Source organism: Natrix helvetica (genome assembly GCF_964273705.1).
Source record: "Natrix helvetica genome assembly, chromosome: 1".
Classification (NCBI taxonomy): Eukaryota; Metazoa; Chordata; class Lepidosauria; order Squamata; family Natricidae; genus Natrix; species Natrix helvetica.
The window spans coordinates 140,792,824-140,812,562 of NC_138548.1; the positions used below are offsets into that span (position 1 = coordinate 140,792,824).

A 19,739-nucleotide genomic window follows, 5' to 3' on the forward strand; every position below is an offset into this window, starting at 1 on the left:
GCAGTGCAGTGGCGCAGCAGTGCTGAAGCAACTACAACTTTGCCAAATTTCGATCCCATATGTGTAAGATTTTGGATGCATTCTTTAAGTAAGCCCATATGAAGTACGCTGTAAAGAATTACTGGTATACGATGTACTGTTATGCCCAATTGTAGGTTACAAACTACAAACAAGAAGGTGTTAGTAGCATGTAGACCAATAGCTCTCAATTTCAAAAAAATATTTAATGAAATTCAGCTCAACAATTTCAATGAAGGAGGAATGTACCCAAAACACTGTTATTAACAGTTGTTTTTAATGTGTTTAGTTTTATAGTGTTAATATGGATTTTATGCTGTTTTAACTTTTGTTTGGCAGCTGTCCAGAGTTGGTTATAACGTGGGCGGCTACATAAATGTTTTGAATAAATAATTTAAAAACAAAGGCCTATATAAGATAGACTTTTCTTTCCTGATGAAATTGTTTTTAAGTTAAACTGTTGAACCTTTTGCAGTGTTGTTCTTAAAAAGTGAAAAATGATGTTTTTTGTTACAAGAAAATGGCTTCTATTGAAGGCAGAATCTACCTGGCAGATGTTTAACAATAAATTTAATGGACTGCAGAGCTCACATACAGCATACAAGAGAAGCTGTCACTTCAGTTTTTAATTCTGGGGCAAACACTTGTATTTCTGATTACAGGAGGAATTGTAGTTGGGTTTCACTTAAACCTTCTTCTTGCTCCTTGATCTATTTATTTCCCTTTTAAACCTCAATGGAATACACATTTCTCTAAAATCAATGTGCACTTTATTTCTGAGTGATATATTCTAGAAGAGCTTTTTACACAGGGAAAAAAAACCCTCTGTATCATCCAAATCACAGCCTTCTCATTTCTTTCATTGATGAAATTTATACAATGATCCTTCAAATTCTTTTTTATTGTTGTTACATATAGTATAAAACAAGTGGACTTAAAGATTATAACGATTCCTTTATGTCTTCCTTCTGCAATTAAGCACAAAAATGGGATTATATCCCACACTCTCTAAGTAGACTTATGTTCTCAAAATACTTACCCCTCTTCTACACAAAAAAAATCATCATGTCCCCTGAAACCTGCTCCAGAGAATCACCACCAAAATGGTGGATTTAGATCCTTGTGAGTGGAATGGGTGAAGTTCATTCATTTTGCTACTGGTAATAGATGCCATTCCACTATGGATGGATGCAATTATACTAAGACAACTGGTATAGCATTTTTTGCAAAAACAATTAATTAATCCGTCAATCAATCAGATCATACCAGACCTATATAACCAAGCTGAATAAGGACCAAATTACCCAAATTATGCTTAAAATAAAATCAGAAACACAGAGACTTAACAAATGAAGGTAAATATACGTGTCCCAGGATAGTGTTGCAAACTGACCCAAATTGGACCCTGCAACAGAGACTTAAGAAATTGATTATGGATTCTCGCAGTTTCTAGATTCATTTTTTAAACAGGTATGGAATGTCTATGGCTAACTCAAAGTTCTCCCTGCTGTAAAAATATCTAATGATTTACAATGTGTAAAACAAGAGTTTAGATTCTTATTAAACATACTGCACTGTATTCTCAGGTCCTTTTAAAGAAAGGCTAATCCTAGAAAGTATTAGAATGTTTCAAACATATAGGCTCACTAAATATATTTGAGCAGGATAAAAAAAAATACCTGGAAACCAATATGTTCTTGGTTCCATTTTATATATATAATAGAACCAAGAATATTTAATTGGGATAAAATTCTTTAGAGCCACAGGTTGCATGTTTGCTAACTTGCCAACCACATATATTGTACCAATTTAAGTATTCAATAAAGAAATGATTCTTTTTCATATAGATATCTTTACTCTTAAACTGTGCAGACACTCCATTTTGTTTCATGAATTTTTTTTCAGGATATAAAAGTGAAGGCAAAATAATGGCTCATTAAAATGTGAAAATAAAACAATATATCATAATAATCTTTAAATTAGCATTTCAAAGCAGCTCTAGTGATTGGGAAGAAGTTGGAAACAAAAGTGCATAACAGCGTATCAGATGGGATAGTCTATCCCCTTGGGAAAGAGGTAGAAAACATGGCTAATGCAAGAGATTGTGAATAATAAAGAAAAACTTGTGTGATACCCTTTGAGTTTAAATTTAAGCCAGTGCTCAGAACATAAGAAAATTATTGTGTCAATGTATTTGTTGACATTTTTTAAAAAGGAGAACACATCTTAGAGTCTCTTAGTCTTTTTTCTAAAGGCTCCTACTGTGTGAATATGGTAGTTCATTTGTTTACTATTAGTTATTTAATAATATTAAATTATTAATTTATCATTATTAAAATATTATTTATTTATACCCCAACTCAGAGGTGGGTTTCAACCGGAACGGACTGGTATGGCCATACCAGATGGTGAAATTTAGCGTGTCTTCCGGTACACATTTGTCAGGAGGCCCCAAACCGGAACTCTCCCTCTCCTCCATCGCTTTTTCACTTGCCCCACCCATCCTCACCATGCTGCCAAAAAGTTCTCAGAAAAACCAGAAGAAAAAAGAAATGATGAGTGGTTGGGGTGGGGGTGGGAGGATGTTGGGGAAGAGAGAAGAGGCAGAGGGGCTGCAAGAAGAGTGTGTGCTGTGCGTCTTACAAAAAGTCTGAGTGAATCTAGGAAGAGGGAAGAGGCAGAGGGGCTGGAAGATACTATAGGAACACACACTTCCAGCCCCTCTGCCTCTTCCCTCTTCCTGGATTCACTCGGACATCTTTAAAATTCACAGCCTGTCACACACACACACACACTCCCAACCCCTCTGCCTCTTCCCTCTTCCTGGATTCACTCGGACATCTTTCAAACTCACAGCATTGTCACATGCACACACTTCCAGCCCCTCTGCCTCTTCCCTTTTCCTGGATTCACTCAGACGTCTTTAAAACTCACAGCCTGTCACACACACACACACTTCCATCCCCTCTGCCTCTTCCCTCTTCCTGGATTCACTCGGATGTCTTTAAAACTCACTTCCTGGATTCACTCGGACGTCTTTAAAACTCACAGCCTGTCAAACACACACACTTCCAAACCCTCTGGGAAGAGGCAGAGGGGCTGGAAGTGTGTGTGCACAGGCTGGGAGTTTTAAAAACACCTGAATGAATCCAGGTAGAGGGAAGAGGCAGAGGGGATGGAAGAGTGTGTGCTCTGCACAGGCTGTGAGTTTTAAAAACGTCTGAGTGAATCCAGGTAGAGGGAAGAGGCAGAGGGACTGGAAGAGTGTGTGCTGTGCACAGGCTGAGAGTTTTAAAAACATCTGAGTGAATCTAGGAAGACTGAAGTGGCAGAGGGGCTGGAACACTGTGTGCTGTGCACAGGTTGTGAGTTTTAATAACCTCTGAGTGAATCCAAGAAGTGGGAAGAGGCAGAAGGGCTGGAGGTGTATGTGTAAGGTGGTCAGTAATGTTGAAGACTGGCAAAGACAGCCATATTTCCTCTGTAAGTAGCTGTTTTATTGTTTTGTGTACTTATTTTATTCTTATTTAAGTGGTAAGTGTATACAATAATAAATTTCCTTTTCTTATATTTTCATTTTGTAGGTCATTCTTTGGGGCAAAGAATTCAGTGACATCGACTTGGCCACTCCCACCCAGTCACATGATCACCAAGCCACTCCCAGAAAACAGGCCACACCTACAGAATAGGTTCTAAATTTTTTTGAAACCCACCACTTACCCAACTGTATAATTTTTCTAAACAACTGAAGATGGCAAACATATCTAATACTCATCCTCCTCTTATTTTCCTCACAACAGCAACAACCATGTGAGGTGAGTTAAGCTGAGAGAGTAACTGGCCCCCAATCATCTAGCTCAGGGGTATTAAACTTGTGGCATCATGTTGTCATCATGTGACATATCACAAGTTTTCCCCCTTTCGCTAAACCAGAGGTGATCATTGCCAGCATGTGATGCATCCGGCCCAAGGGCCGTGAGTTTGACACCCCTGATCTTGCTGTTTTTCATATCTAAGGCAGGACTAGAACTCCTGGTCTCCTGGTCTCCAGCCTGGTGCATTAACCACTAGACCAAATTCTCCATATATTAGCTATATAATAGAATCTACTTATCTCCAGCAAGGGAAAACAAAATAGTATATATTATTGGCATAATTTGTATTAAATATATTTATGACCCGGAAGGAAACATTTTTTTAAAAAACAATCTCAGTCAAATGAAGGAAGTGTGCTGTATGTCGCTAAAATGCACACACACACACACACACACACACACACACACACATATATATATATACATTTGACAATTAAAAAAAATAACATGAATAGTTCAACTATCTTTCAGTTTCTGTGTTGAATTGGTAGAATTGTATCTATAATCACGATGGCGAGATGATCTATTATGTTCAGCACAATACATAGCATTTGGAGCTCTAGCTGACAGTCAAAGTAGCATAAAATTACAGAAGATTTTTCATTGTGCTCGTACAGGTATCTCTATAATAGCTGTTTATTAAACTTGCAGAGAATCTTAGAACTAAGAGAAGGAGATTATTATTCCATGTCTCGCAATGTAGATTGTTTTCCCTAAGAGACTGTGGGAAGTGATGAATTTAGGCTGGTAAATTTAAATATTTGACTAAGTAATTCCTTCAGAGAAAAGTCTGTAGGCAGGCCAGGCACAGCTTCCAATTACTTAGTTACTAGTTCCTGGTAATTTGACAATCATCTTTCAAACTGTGTTATGACACTGAAGTACATTTTGCATGAGTGTGTAGAATAACTAATGTGTGATAGATTTTTAAATCTTTGATTCTGTTTCCACGGAGTCTCTATTATAGCCTTATAAAATATTGGACAAGTCTTTCTCATCCAAGGCAGAATCGTCTCCTTAATCCCTGACAGATTTATTTCTAGGAAAGAGAAATCCATTCAAATCAACTGCAGAAATGCCAATTTTGATATGAGGCACCAGACCTTTCAAAATATCTTTCTTCCATTGTTCTCATTAGACACTGCTCAAGACTAACTCTAGTTTATTTGTTATTCATAATATAGAATTATATTATTTTATAGCAAATTTTCTTCCCATTGGACGAGGGATCAAACTTAATGGCTTTATGAAAGCTTGGCTACTCAAGGCATCATGTTGTATTCTCTAACATCAAAACTAAAACAAGATGTTCTGTAAAGGTTTCTACAAATGGATATGTAGCAAATCAATGCATTTAAAAATGCACTTAAAAAAAGAAATATTCTTTGATTTGGCTACTAATTCAAATCAATATCAAAAGAGAAAAGCTATGAACTCTTCCTTAACTCTGCAATCATTTTACATGTTTGTAAATATGTAAATGTCCAAATATATACATTACATATAGATAGCCCTTACTAAGGGAAACAAGATTATGTTTATAATTGTATTCCAGTTTCCTTCACTTTACAAACCTAAATGTGAGGATGGGTCACAAAGTCACTTTTTTATTATTCTTCTAAAGGCAAATCGTTGCTACACAAGGCAGCTTTTAAATGAGGACTACCTGTACTATCAGGATAAGTTCAATAGGTCTTGGTGCTTCATTTGTAACACAGCACAGAAACAAAAGCAGAGTGTCAAAAGCTAAAAGAAGCACTGCTGGTCATAACACAATGCTTAGTAAATTAGAAAACTATCAGCACCTAGTTAAGGATCTAGTTACTAATAGCAAATATGGCTTCTTTTTTTTAAAAAAAAGCAAAAAATCTAAAGCTTTAGAGGTAATTCCGCAAAGTAAAGAACAGCCATGCTTGGTATAACACAAACAATACAGGAATACATACAGTGCATAAGAGAGGAAGAAGAGGAGATGCTAGCATTTTTTTTATTCCATAAATTAGACTTTGAAGACTCGGATTAGAGAAATGGTGACCGAGGTTTTACTTGGTTAAAAAAAAGGATTAGAATGAACCTAATGATACAATGGCCCCATAGTTGCTTCCCTGTTTTTTTTTGTTTGCTTGGGGGGCTTGGGATTGGCGGGTGTGAAATATAGGAAGAGTGTAACAGAGATGAAAGGAAAACTTGTTGTATAAATGGAAATTTGTAACCCAGGCATACATACTTCAGATCCACCTCTCCATCTTTATTTTTCTTATTGCTAGGAATTTTTTCTTTCACTAAAAAATTAGGTCTGATGCATAAAAAAGAACACTGATTATTTATGTTTGGGGCACATTCGGTATGCCACCCAGAACTTTCCATGAAGCCAAATACCATTTTTTCAACAAAAATACCATTTTTTTCAATACACTGAAAAGGGATGTGATGAGAAAACTCCTGAAAGCTAATGTTTAAATTAGTAAAATGAAAATCTCAAATAATTGTCCATTAAAGAAGAGCTGTAATGGAGGAAATTAGCAGCTGGAGAAAAGAGTAGGAGAAATAGACTCATTCCCTTCCATTAAGATTACGGATCTACCATGAGGCCAAAATGGTGAAAATTGACTTTGGATGGAACTACATTAAGTCACATGATTTATGCTGTGATACACATTTCATCATTTTCCCTCTTGCTCCCCTTACGGATTTCCATGTGCAATAACATGCCCCTGGATTTCTTTATAGAGATTCTCAATCATCCAGATCATGGTTATCCCAAAGGTGCTTTTTCCAAAATGCAACTGGACTTTTCTAGGTTTTTTCCCTGTTAAAAATATTTTGCTTCTCATCGAAGAAGCTTCTTCAGTTCTAACTGATTGGTGGGAAAATTCTAGGCTTTGGAGACTTAAGAGTAGGGAAATGGTGACCATCTTTTTCTTGGGTAATAATAATAACTTGTATTTAAACATACTTTGCATTTAACGTTTCTTTATCTGTGGCTGCTATTTGAAAAGAAGTGTTAAGAAATTTCTGTCTAATTGTCCTCAATTTATTATGATTCTGTGGTTACATAAAAAGAAAATACACAGTTCAGTTTATTAGTTTACCTATTAAATGACTTTGATTTCTTGAATCTGGGAGGTTAACTTCTGCATCCTCTTGAAAGTTTTCTCTTACTACATTGACCTGAATGACATTAGAAAAAGAAAACAATAAAAATCTCTTTCAAGTATCTCTTTGGAAGAGCACTGATAAAAGCCAAATTATTTCAGAAAACACACACACACACACACACACACACATTTTTGTTCTTTTGTTATCACCTTAGTGATAATATCTTAATATAATTTCCAAATCATACACAGTAAGAATTTAAAGTCACTTCATCCTGTGATTAATGACTTCTAAATTGGTTCTAAATGCTTGAATAAAAGCAACATCATGCAGCTATCAAAAACAAAATTTGAAGACAAATAATCCTTAAAGGAAAAACATCTCCTATGATTCATTTTAACAAAAGCAAAGAAATATAGTTAAATCTCATGATTTACCCTCTTTGGAAATATTATGTCTCATGATATTTATTTATTCCAATAACATGAGATAGCCATGAAAAATACCGGAGGAAGTGCCTTCTTTCAGTACTAATACTACTTAGGCTTTATGTCAATAACTGCTGACAAACCTTTATCAAAGTGCAATGCATTATTGTTATCAGAGGTGGGACTAAATATAAGCAGTGGTTTGTGAAGTCTCCATATCCCACTCTCCCCTGTATACATTAAATTCCATTTTAGATTAATAAATTTGGGGGAAAGTCCCAGTACTGAGATATGATGTCTAGTCTAATTTCAGGTCATTTGTAGAAGAATGATAGTGAAATAGAATAAATAATTTCCATTGTAGTTGTGCTTCTCTATCTTTAGTATAGCATTGGAATATTTACTTGCCCACCTTATATGCCACTTAGTTAAACAGTGCCTTAAGAGTATATGAAAAATAAGATTACCAACAAATGAATACTACAGTCTAATTCAGCCACAGCTCATGAGCATCAGTGGGCTGGGTCAATTCTGTGTTAACCTTGAACAATTTCATTACTTCTGACCCCTTCACATATACTACATACATAGTGTTCATACCAGTTGTGAGATAGAGTAGTAGAACATCTATAAAATAATATAATAGTAGAATATCTGTAGTAATTACATATATTCTCTAGGCAATTGGGCTTCATAGTTCTTAAAGGGATATGTAACTGCATACATATGCACATTGTTACAGCACACAATTGCTCATAACATTCTGTCGTGAACGGTCAATATCCATCCATTTAATGAGATTCTAAACCTTTAATCAACCCACTGTAAAAGAATTGATGCTACAACATTTTGAAAAATAAAAAGTTTGAAAATCCACTGTTACGATACATCACTTAAGTAATCCCTTTATTTCTTTTTTATTCCAAATAGTTTAATGAGCTAATGCTAGTTAATTAGAGAGCTGAGGTGGCACAGTGGTTAGAGTACAGTACTGCAGGCTACTTCAGATGACTGCTAGCTGCAATTCGGCAGTTCAAATCAGCCTTCCATCCTTCCGAGGTGGGTAAAATGAGGAGCCAGATTGTTGGGGGCAAGAGGCTGACTCTGTAAACCCACTTAGAGAGGGCTGTAAAAGCATTATGAAGCGGTATATAAGTAAGTGCTATTGCTAATTTATTGACTGATTTTTATATTTAAAAAAAGGATTTTAAAATTGCATAAAGCAGTAGCTTTAGTAATCCAGTCTTTGAACAATATGTTCTAATAACATTTGATTTTTAGCAGAGTACTGTTTGCAGAAAGAATAAACAAAGCATTTTCAGCCTATTTTGTTGTTATAAGGAATAAAATTATATATTATATTTTTATATTGTTTTATTAACTATACTATACTATAGTATACTACATCACACACACACACACACACACACACACACACTCATCTTTATTCTTGTCCAATAAAATGAAATGTATTTCTTAAAGATATAAGCTGAATGGCTAGGATAGCTAAATGGCTAAGATTGTTACAATTGCAAAGCCTCTATTAAAGGAGACAAAAATGCTTTTAAATTACTGATCCATTAAACAACAAAAAGAAAGTTTTAAAAGAAACGTTAATATTGGCTTGTTTTTCCCCACACACCCCGCCCCCTCCCTTTCTTTCTGTACAGTGAAGATATACCCTAAGCTGTCAGCACCATGTTAAATGGGGCATAGTTAAATTGAGTGGCTGTGATAAGGGGCTCTGCTTTGTTATCAAAGTTCTAGATCAGCTGGATTGAATTTCCTACATATGGCACATTTTCAGACTTCCATTCTTTCTCTTCCTTTCAGTGACATTGCAAGGGCAGACTTAGATATGCTTATAATTTGTGGTTTTATAATGCAGGGAACATCTACATTTTCAAAGAAAAGATGATACTATAGAAGCTACCAGATTTTATATATATAAAAAAAGGCAGAGTGAAAGGGGGGGGGACAGTTTTGTAACACATACACACGCGCATACACACAAGTCTTGGAAAGGTTCTTAACGGGTGACCTTGCATGTCTTCCAGGAAAGGCTTTATTTGCATGAAAGTAGATTAAAAAATGCATATAATATTCTGAAGTTGATCGTTTTGTCCTTAAGAGTCATAAAGACTATTTGATTTTCAATTCCCATCAGGTGGACCTTCTACATTATGTTTTACCTCTGCACTATATAATCTGAGAAATGGGTTCATATTTCAAATCCTAACAAAAACAGGATTGTTTATTTGTTTGATTGTTTGCTTTGTTTTATAAAGGACCACGGGAAGAGTGGTCTTTGTAAAACAGAGTAAGGGAAACCAAGCTGACAAGCAGAACAAAGATCTTTCATTTGTGCTTGATGAAACAGCCTACTGGGAACAGACGGTATCCCCGGGAAGGTTTATTTTGTGTACTTCATTCATGAGATAGTTCTTAGAAAGCAATCTGTCCCTAAGCTAGTCGTTCTAAATTATTCAGAACTTTAAAAAATGGATGTGTCAGTTTTTCCCACCCATCTTGAGTGTTTATATAAACAGAAGAGTGGAGTACAGATTTAACCCAGGTAATCCTCGACTTACAACCATTCGTATAGTGATTGTTCAAAGTTACGATGACACAGAAAAGCATAATTGATGACCTTATTTCGCACCTACGACTATTGGTCACATGATCAAAATTTGGACGCTTGGCAATTGGTTCATATTTATGGCGGTTGCAATGTCCTGGGCTCATATGCTCACCTTTTGTGATCTTCTGACAAGCAAAATCAATGGGGAAGCAGATTCACATAACAATTGTGTTCCTAACTTAACAATTGCAGTGATTTGCTTAACAGCTGTGGCAAGAAATAACATTCAAATGGGGCAAAACTCACTTAACAAAGGTCTCGCTTAGCAACATAAATTTTGGGCTCAGTTGTGTTCATAAGTCGAGGACTACCTGTAATAAAAAACAAACAAATATTTCCAGGAAAGGTGCCTAACATTATATTTTTATATTAAAATAAGGCCTCTGGGGGATCAGGGTAGGGAAAAAGGCACATACCACCTCCTATAGACTAGGCTCCATATTGAGATTGCAATTATCCCATTCAAAAACATCCATGCCGCTCCAAATCCCAAAGCATCTAATTCTGCTGTTAAAGACGCCTGGTTCAAGCTCTTACATTCCTAAAACAGCTACAACTTGCAACAGCAAAATAATTGGGAAACCATTTCTCATTTCAGAAATTCAGTATGCTTCCTAATAGACAAAACCCAAGTTTGTGCTGTTTTTAATTTACCAAGTTATCTTCAAATGCCTAACAAGCAAAATCACTGTACATACGTAGGCTTAAGTAAATATTTAAAACTATCAATACTGTTGTTTTGCAATGTTTGAAGCAGCAGATACTAGATACCTAACCACCATTTCTTGCAATGTATTCCTTGTAGTATCTGATCCCTATGAATCACACAATGGACTTTGATTTTAGCTTAAAATGACACGGAACTGGACGGCGCTGCTGTTATTATTTTTATCTCAATCTGTTTCAATTACTCCTAAGAGATAAAAAGAAGGATTCTGTGTAATTTTCTGGGTCTTGCTTCAAAGCACAGGTGGCCTGTGCAAATTTTAAAGCAGGCCGAGTCAGTTTGCACTGTTTGTTAGCCACTGAAATAGCATAATCGGATTCCCTAATCAGATCATTGCATGTTGACATTAATCCATCACACCCCGTTCTGAACTGTGTCCTTTCACCATTACATGGGCTTGTACCTTGTAGTAATACAATAACAGTCAGGAAGAAAGGAAATTCTTAAGGGAGTCTCCTCTTATTGCTTACCAAGGCCTCGTTTGGTATTTCTATGTCAACCTTTGTTTTGCTGTTTTTCTTCTGGATTCTTTGAGTATTGACGGAGTTGCTTGGAAGAGGAAAACCCTGGGATATGCTCTTCGACACGCTCCTGCAGGAAACATTTTTTGATCCACTTTCTGTCTGCTGGGCTGCCTTCTTATCAACTCTGCAGGTAGAAAGTGATTCCTCTGATCAATTACGTTGCCCTTCTTCAATCACTCTACTTTCTCTTCTGCTTCTTTACGCTTAGTGAAATCACCCCTGTATCTTTTTCCCCCTCTCGACTTCTGAGTGATAAATGTGGCTAACTAGCCTTGATCAAATCTGTCACTTGCAATTTCACAGACAAAATTAGAGTTGCCGCTCAGGTATAATGATTTGTTTTAAATTTTCTAGGACTGCGAGCCAACTTGGAAATAATTGTACAATTATTGCTGGATGTCTTTGTGACCTAAAATCCAGGAAGCGGTGAAAGTAATTACTTTTGTGGGTTATCTTCTTTGTGTACTAACAATCTGCAGCCAGTTACAAGGGGGCATTAAAGAGAACACAAAGGCAGATGCTGCATTTGTAAAAGAAATCTCTCTGTGATTGATGTATTAAATAAAAATGCCATGCTTAAAAACTGTATTCGTTTTAATAAGGCTGACTATTCTTTAATTTCAAAGACCACTGACCTGGCTAACAAAAAGCAGATAGAAATGATCAGAGCAGCCATGTGGAGCTGTTTTTATGGGGATATGTCACTCTATTTGGCAGGTGGTGGTGGTGGTGGTGTTTTGCATGTGTGAACGCTCATCTGCATTATAAACAGCTGTTTCCCTAAAAAAACAAAAAACAAAAACGAAGCCAGAGCTGGCTACGAATCCTCTCCCAGACATGGCAGCATTTTTATGGGAGATTCCTGAAAGAAGGGACAGCACTATGATCCCTCGTCAGCCTTCTGAAATACAGCAGCCCAGCACAGGCTGGCCTCTCTGAGATTGCACTGGTTTGATCATGTTCAAAGTTAACAAGCAAAATTATCAGAACATGGCTGCTTCTCCCCGTTCCCCGGTTATTTAAGAATACACAATTTCCTACAGTCTTAGCCGAGATCAAAAAAAGCAAATTACAATTGTCAAGCAACAATTAGACGTTGAAGAGCAATTAACGCAGAAGATAAAACCAACTCTCTCTTACGAAAAAAGGAAAAAGGATGAGACAAACCAGGTAAACTATTGTTCTGCTGAATTTTTTTTTTTTTAAAAATGGCAACAAGTTCCAGGCCGTGGTTAAAAATAAACAAATAACCCTACCACTAAAGAGTGGTACCACTAAAGAGGAAATAAAGGGAGATTTCTATAGAATGAAATGGCCTTGGGCTTCATCACAAAGGCTTTAATGGATTTGTAATCTATCACCAACTTCTAAAGAAACAGCACATGAACCGAACTTTAAGGGCTAGTTCAGTGTCCAAACATGGCTGAGCTGCAATTAGGCTGGCTGATGAGGTCCTGAATGTAAACCCTTTGAGCCAATGAAAAAAGGGCAAGAGGTCTGTGTCTGTGTGTTCGTTTATTTATTTTTGAACTTCCAATAGAACCAATGCATTAAAATTAGAATTAGTTTTAGAATTACTAATAGAACCTGGAAAGTTACCTTATTAAGATGCTGTAACCTGGCATCTCTTTATCCTGCCTGTTCTCTGCCCCCCTTTGTGTGTGTGTTTGTGTGTGTGTGTTTTGCCAGCATTTCTTTCCTGGTTTCCAGACAGAGACACTTGCCAACAGATCTTTGGAGTTGGCTGGTGGTAGAAGTTACTGTTGCCTATCTCCCTCACTCCATTCCAGCCAGCCCACAAATCTTTGGGCTTTTCTCTTTCTGAAGCTATTTAGATAATGATTGCAAAGTTCTTTTCCCCACTTTTAACTCCACTACTCTACATTGTTAAGTGAGCATCTAGCATTTTCGAAAGAAGCTTGCAAAGACGGTCACACTATTCTAAAAGGGAAGATTCCAAATCTAAAACACAGCTAAAAATTCTTACCTGTGTAAAAGCTCTTTCATGAAGGTGTCTTTTCCTGAGTAGGTGGCAGTAGGGCTGCTTTTCTGTTCTGATCTTGCTTGGCTTGGGTTACCGTGTGCAGCCTTTGCCATTTTTTTCCCTTTGGGAGCACCATCTAAAAGGACAGACGTTTTCCTGTTCAGCTCGTTTTCTGCTTCGCAGTGCTGCTCGCTTCTCTTTTTGTCTTTCCTTTTTTCGGATTTCACTTGCTTACTTCCAAAAGCGGAACTTTTTGCCTCTTTCTTTTCTACTTTGACTTTTGAGGTATCCGTTTTTCGGCTGTTCAGGGCAGGGAGTTTACTTTTACGGAAACCAAACCAGCTGGCAAGAGAAGGGCCGCCGTTTTTTTGTTTCATCTCAGGGCCAGATGGGTTTTGCCCTTGTCCTTTCTGCATGTTCTCTTGGATGCACAACATCACTTTTTCTTCTATTGTAGGATGTGAGCTGGTTGAAAGCGAAGCCTTTCCAGGCGTTTCGGGACCATTTAGACAAGTTTCTGGCAATGCTGTCTTGCTTCCTTCAGTTTTGGGATGACGTTCAATCCTGTCCATGTTTTTCTGAAATGGGAAAATTTGGCCTGGGGAAACACTGGTTTGGTTGATTTCTGTTTGAGTAACACTTTTTTCCATTGCTGACTGACGCTTGGAAACGTCACTGCTTTTTTCATCTTGACCAGATGTATCTGGAACTTCACTCTGGGACGCTGATTTGTGGATCCCCTTTTTCAAAACACTGGTGCACAGATCTCCTTTTGGAGACGTTCGAAAGGGCAGCTTGCTTGGGTTGCTCATCTGACTATTGGAACCGCTCACTTTTGCACAAACGCCTGGCCGAGTGCAAGAAACCGCTGGAACTGCCTCTGCTGTCCCAGCTGATTCGGAAACAAACTTCGTTTGTAATCCCTCCCCTGCCGAGTTTTGCCTGGTTAAAGAATTCCCTCGTTCTGATGTATTTGTTATAATCTGGGTTCTCACTTTTCCCAACCGTTCTGGGGAAGGTGCATGCAATAGTTCTTCAGTATAAATACTGAAACTCTGACTACGGGCCTTGGCTCCAGTCATACCAAGAGCTGGCTTCAGGTATGATTTATTACTAGAAGAAATGGATCTTTTAACAGATTTGTTTTCAAATCTGTCCGGCTCTATCAAATTGCAAGATTCAGGGGAAATAGGAAAAGCTGGGTCCATTTTGAGTTTCTTTGAGAAACTTTCCTTTATTTGGGGCTCCGGACTCCATTCTTCAGGGTCCGCTAAGTCTATAGTGGTTTGAGGTGAAGATTCACCTTGCCTCTGTTTATCTGAATTCACGTGGCATTTAGAGGCTGCATTCATACAGTCTTTTTCCTGCTTTCCTGGCACAGTGGAACTCCTTCTGACAAAGCGGGGAGATGTTATGAATAATTTCAGTCCCACAGACAGATGGGGCTTCAGCACCTTGCCGGACAAGTTTCCATCATCCCTGACCTGAGATAACAATGGAGCTGGAGAAGGATTAATTTGAGGCAGAACACTCTGTTCCCCCACTGTACTTAAGTGATGCTCCAGTGAAGTGGAGAAACTCTCGGGAAATTTTGGTTTCTGAGGTACACCAGACTCCTGAGACAGGGAGCTTGTATCTTGTGTTGTGAAAGCTGCAGAGACAACTCTGGAATTATACAGTTCTTGGTTGCTGTAGAACATGGGGAAGTTTGAATTTGGTGGACAAATTTTCTTGGTGAAAATCTTGGAAGAGACTTGGCTTGTGGCATGGGATTTTTCTGATACACATTTGCCTTCCCCCTTGTCCTGAAAGTGGTTTAATTGAGGTGTGGCAGGCAGCTTATCATTTTTTGTTTCATAAACAGCAACATTGTGACAAACAGACAATAAATTTCCTTTCTGTGGTGACAACTGAACATCTTTTCTTGTGTCGCTGAGAAAACCCGTTCCTGGTTGGTCAAGAGCAGGGGGTGAATGTTCAAAATGTGATCTCATTAAGAGTGAAGCTGATCTGCCAGGAGGAAGGGGAGGGGGAGGAGATCTGGCTTCTACTGGTGGCTCTTCATCATGGACATCTCTGGTTGGTTTTTCTTCACTGTGGACAGACTCTAGAAGATGCTGAGGCAAGGCAGTTGATTCCGAGAGCAAAATCTTAGCTTCTGGATGGGCTAACATCTTGCAGTTATTCAAGCCTACTTTTGAATTCTGATTTGGATTCAGTATCTTTTTGTGTCTTGACCATTTTGCAGGTGAGGCTGGACCTTTATCCAAAGTCTTAAAGCAATGGGGAGAGACTAAAGGAGAGTTTTCAGCCATGGCCGGTTTTGCTGTCTGTGGTAAAAACTTGTCTCTGCTGGAAACTCTTGTTAACTTGTGTTTTTGATTATTACCTCCCTGGATACAAGAAGGGGAGCTCAAATTGGAAGAAATACTGCATGCGGGCTTGGTTAGTTTTTGCTGAGAGGTATTTTGACACAGTGGTTTTCCAAAATGTATAGGGCAATCTCTGATGTGGGGAGCAGGGATATTTGCACAGTCGTCCTTGAAATCATTTGGGGCAGTTTTTCTCTCTGCTTTATTAACAGGTATTTGCATAACATGGCAGCTTTTAGCATCTATTGCTTTCTCCAGATTAGATACTCCCTGAGATAAACATGTAGTGTTTTCTGCATCGCAAGGCTGGTGAATTGAAATTTCATTTCTAGTTACAGTAACAATTCCAGCCTGATGTGAATTAAATTCAATAGGTTTGCCGTCTTCGGCATCGAATATTACAGTAATACATTCTTCTGAAGAAGTCTTCTTTATAATTTTTTGCTGCTTAATAAAATTGCATGCCTTTGTCCTGATGTCTGAGGGAGGGGCTTGTTTTTCAGAAGATGCCAGCTGAGTGTTTTCTTTCTCCCCAAGCATACCACAGCTCTCGGTGTTCTTTTCTGCAAAGGGTGCTAATGACAAATACGACGGGCTTTTCTCGTCGCTGCTCTCTACATGTAATTCATCAAGGATTTCATTGTCATCAGTATCTGAAAGGTGTAAATTAAGGTCTCTCCAGCTTACACTGGAAAGACTTTTATCTATCTGCAGCACAGGCAGCTTCATCTCCCTGCACGATTTTGCACCCAGCTGAAATCCATTGACAAAACTAGTCAGTTTTTCGGGCTTTTCCTTTGAATTAAAGTAAGACCTTATTTCTGATAAATGCTTTCTATCAGGTTCCCAGCCAAATAAGCTGTCAGAAACACTGTGAGTTAATTTATTACAGTAGTGCCAACAGTCTCTCCTTGGTACTTCATGCAGTAGTACTAAAGATGAAGAGTCATCATCCACATCCTCGTGGGAATCAGAATCATACACAAAGATTTTGGGATGATCTTGGCGAGCTACCTCCATTTCAGGCCTGCCATTGGCCTGTTCTTTCTGAGCGCCATACTTAACTCCGGGAGAATAGATTCCTTCGTTAGAATCCATGCAATCTTTATAGCCCCATTTGGATATAACCGAAGGAGGTTCTAATATTTTTTTTTGCTTCTGCAGCTTCTTCAGCCCGTCCAAAATGTGGTTTTCTTTAATACGCGTTGGAGGTAGGTCATCAGCAGGACTGGAATGGTTGCTGGGGAGTGAAGAGCCTATACTTATCCTTTTATCCCAGCTTACTGACTAATTTGGAATGGGAAAAAGAAAACATAAATGTTTAGTTGCTACTGCAAAATTAGCAGTTATTAGGAATAAAAATGCATGTTTTGAATTTCACACCTAGATGAAAGTAGGAGGAATTTCTACCCGCCAGGACCCCAGATATAATAAATTGTAATCCTCATCCTCATCCTTACCATCCTCATCCTCCAAATGGAAGCAAGCCCCAGACCAAACTATGAGTGTTCATTACACTCAGCTAGGGATGAGACTTTGAATAAAAGCAAATGAATTGGAATGGGTGAGAAGTTTAGGGGAGGGGAAGGAAAGGAAGGGGAGGGGAGGAGAGGGGTGGGAAGGGGAAGGGATATTTCAGATTAGATATCCCACTTCTGCTGGAAGTCACAATGTTTCTAGATTTATATTTAGGACTCTGATCTCAATACTCCCCATTTCTTTCTCCTTCCCATCATGCCCTCATTGTATAAGCTAAGCTTAGGAAGCATCCCTTGCCAATAATATATTTTTAAAAATGTAGCTACTTTAAATTTTCTCTTAAATCAAAGGTGACCAGTAGCTTACCTTTTTCTTGCATGCTTTCCCATCATTCCAGGAGGAACTGCTGGAATATTCACTGCAGGCGCTAGACAAGGAGAGTTCACTGCTGCTGCAGCTGCTTCTAGGATAAACTTGGTGAGGTCCATTCCCATTTAACTGATTCTGGCATTTCAAGGCAGGTATTCCAGATTTCATATTCTGCTGGCATTCCTAAGGCAACAAAGCAGATGACATTATTTGGTGGGCTGAAAAAAAAAAGGAGAGAGTGACAGCATCTTTCTGAATAAGATGACAAATCAACAGCCTATTTGTATTCATACCAGTACAGATACAGTCTAACTATTGAAGGAATATTAAAACCATCATGCTCATATTTCATCCTTATTACAAGATTAACATTTCTCAATATTTGATTGTTTTAAAAATTTATTTCTTTAAATTATGCACGCCCTATACGAGCTACTTTTTCAGTGACAGTCTGCTTGAAATATGCAATGTTTATTAGCAATGTGCTCTAGAAAGATACTGGAGCTTAAGTTAAAGCAGTACAAGAACATCTTGACAACTGCATTATAGCCCCACAATGTAACAGATGAGGCCCTAGAAAACTGGGCAAGGTAAATTAATTTAGTGCCCCAACTCTTAGAATGTCCACGGAGAATGGAATCTCTCTATTACAGTCTAATTTTGGTTTCCTATCTAGTTTAAAGCTTTGTCTAAGAAAGTCTCCAGCGTAGGACAATCCATCTTTGTGTCACTGTCCGACAGCTAAAACCTCCAGCTTATGCTATTTATTGACACTTTATGGCTTCCTTTACTACTTGTGTAGTTATCAGCCTTTTCCAAATGCAATCTCAGCTTCTGTTTCAAGAAACAGAATAATGAAGAAAGAAGCAGAGCAGAAGTTGGTAGATGTGTTTTAATTTTGTTCCAGATGAGTATTTTATTTCCTGCAAAGGTCAGAGTGTCCTGCATGCTCAGAAATCTTCTGTGTAATGTGCTATAAAGCCTCTTTATGAAATGGATCACAGACAGTTGTGTAGCTTGTTTATTTACAATATTTGTAAACTACCCCAACAGAAATGATAATGAGTACAAAATGAATAACATATTTGCATATCCTTGGCATCTTGCATCAAGTCTCATGAATCTCAAAAACATTTTTCTCACATTCATGAGCATTGCAATGATATGTGCCTACATTGCTTTACATCATTTGGAATAGATAAAAAATAATCTACTTTGATATCCAGGCAAAGTTTATGTGCAAACAAGATTTCCAAGTTCATTATACAAGATAAAATATCTTCTAACTTGGGTTTCAGTCTAATAATTATTGATCAAGAACTGTAGCTACTTGCCCATTTGTCAGAGGTCCCTCTGGTTCTAATCCTCAAGAGCAATGCATACTGCTAATTATAGTCCACATTCTTTAAGTACAGAAGAAAATATCCCAGTGTAATTTTGGATTTACTCATTGTACAGATAACAATCAGTCTTACACTGCTTTGCTCCCAAGCTGACACAAGTTGCTTTTGAGATTCTATAGCTGTGATGGCCAACCTATGGCACGCATGCCACAGGTGGCACGCAGATTCCTCTCAGCGGGCACGCCAGCCGTTGCCCCAGCCCAGCTCGACCGCGGATACACGTGTGCCTCCTGCCGGCCAGCTGGTCTTTGGGTCTCTGCTGTGTGTGTACGGGGGGGGGGGACACATGCAGGGGACAAAACTGCATTTTGGGGCCTTGTGCAGCCTGCCCCCCTCACCTATTTTTGGCTTCCAGGTTGGTGCAGGAGGCCTTCCAGGCCCAAAACATGGGGGGGGGGAGATTCCCCTTGTACTCCATTTTGGGCTGGAAAGTCTCCTGCACCAACCTGGAAGCCAAAAAAAGGAGGGGGTTGCATGTGCGAGGGGTGGAGGAGCATGGGCAGTCACGTGCGCATTCATGGGGTCACATGCACATGTATATGGGGGCGCATGCACAGCCAGGGCGTACGTGGGTTGCATGTGCATTGCATTATTGGTGTGAAGTCACCCATGTGCTGTCGTGCACGTGCGCTTTCAGCACACAGTGACAAAAAGGTTAGCCCTCACTGCAATATAGGATGCTTATCTCCAACTATGTCCTGCAGTATTTGTTATGGACAGAGCTCATTCTCTCTGAAGTGGAGACAGTAGGCAGGCTGGGTATGCTCTGTCAGTAACCAATTGGACTGGGACTACAATCTGTGATGTCATCATGCACTGG

At 38.5% G+C, this 19,739-nt stretch overlaps 1 protein-coding gene across 6 annotated transcripts in view; it reads right to left on the bottom strand.

The window, feature by feature from the left end:
- NCKAP5 (NCK associated protein 5) overlaps positions 1-19,739 on the bottom strand; it is a 631,235-nt gene that overhangs the window by 95,847 nt on the left and 515,649 nt on the right. For all 6 annotated transcript variants that reach the window (XM_081934718.1, XM_081934717.1, XM_081934719.1 and 3 more), the window contains 4 exons: positions 17,514-17,699; positions 13,300-16,955; positions 11,259-11,436; positions 6,986-7,064 (listed from right to left, as the gene is read on the bottom strand). In XM_081934718.1, coding sequence (XP_081790844.1) covers positions 6,986-7,064; positions 11,259-11,436; positions 13,300-16,955; positions 17,514-17,699 — 4,099 coding nt within the window. The remainder of the gene's footprint in view (positions 1-6,985; positions 7,065-11,258; positions 11,437-13,299; positions 16,956-17,513; positions 17,700-19,739) is intronic.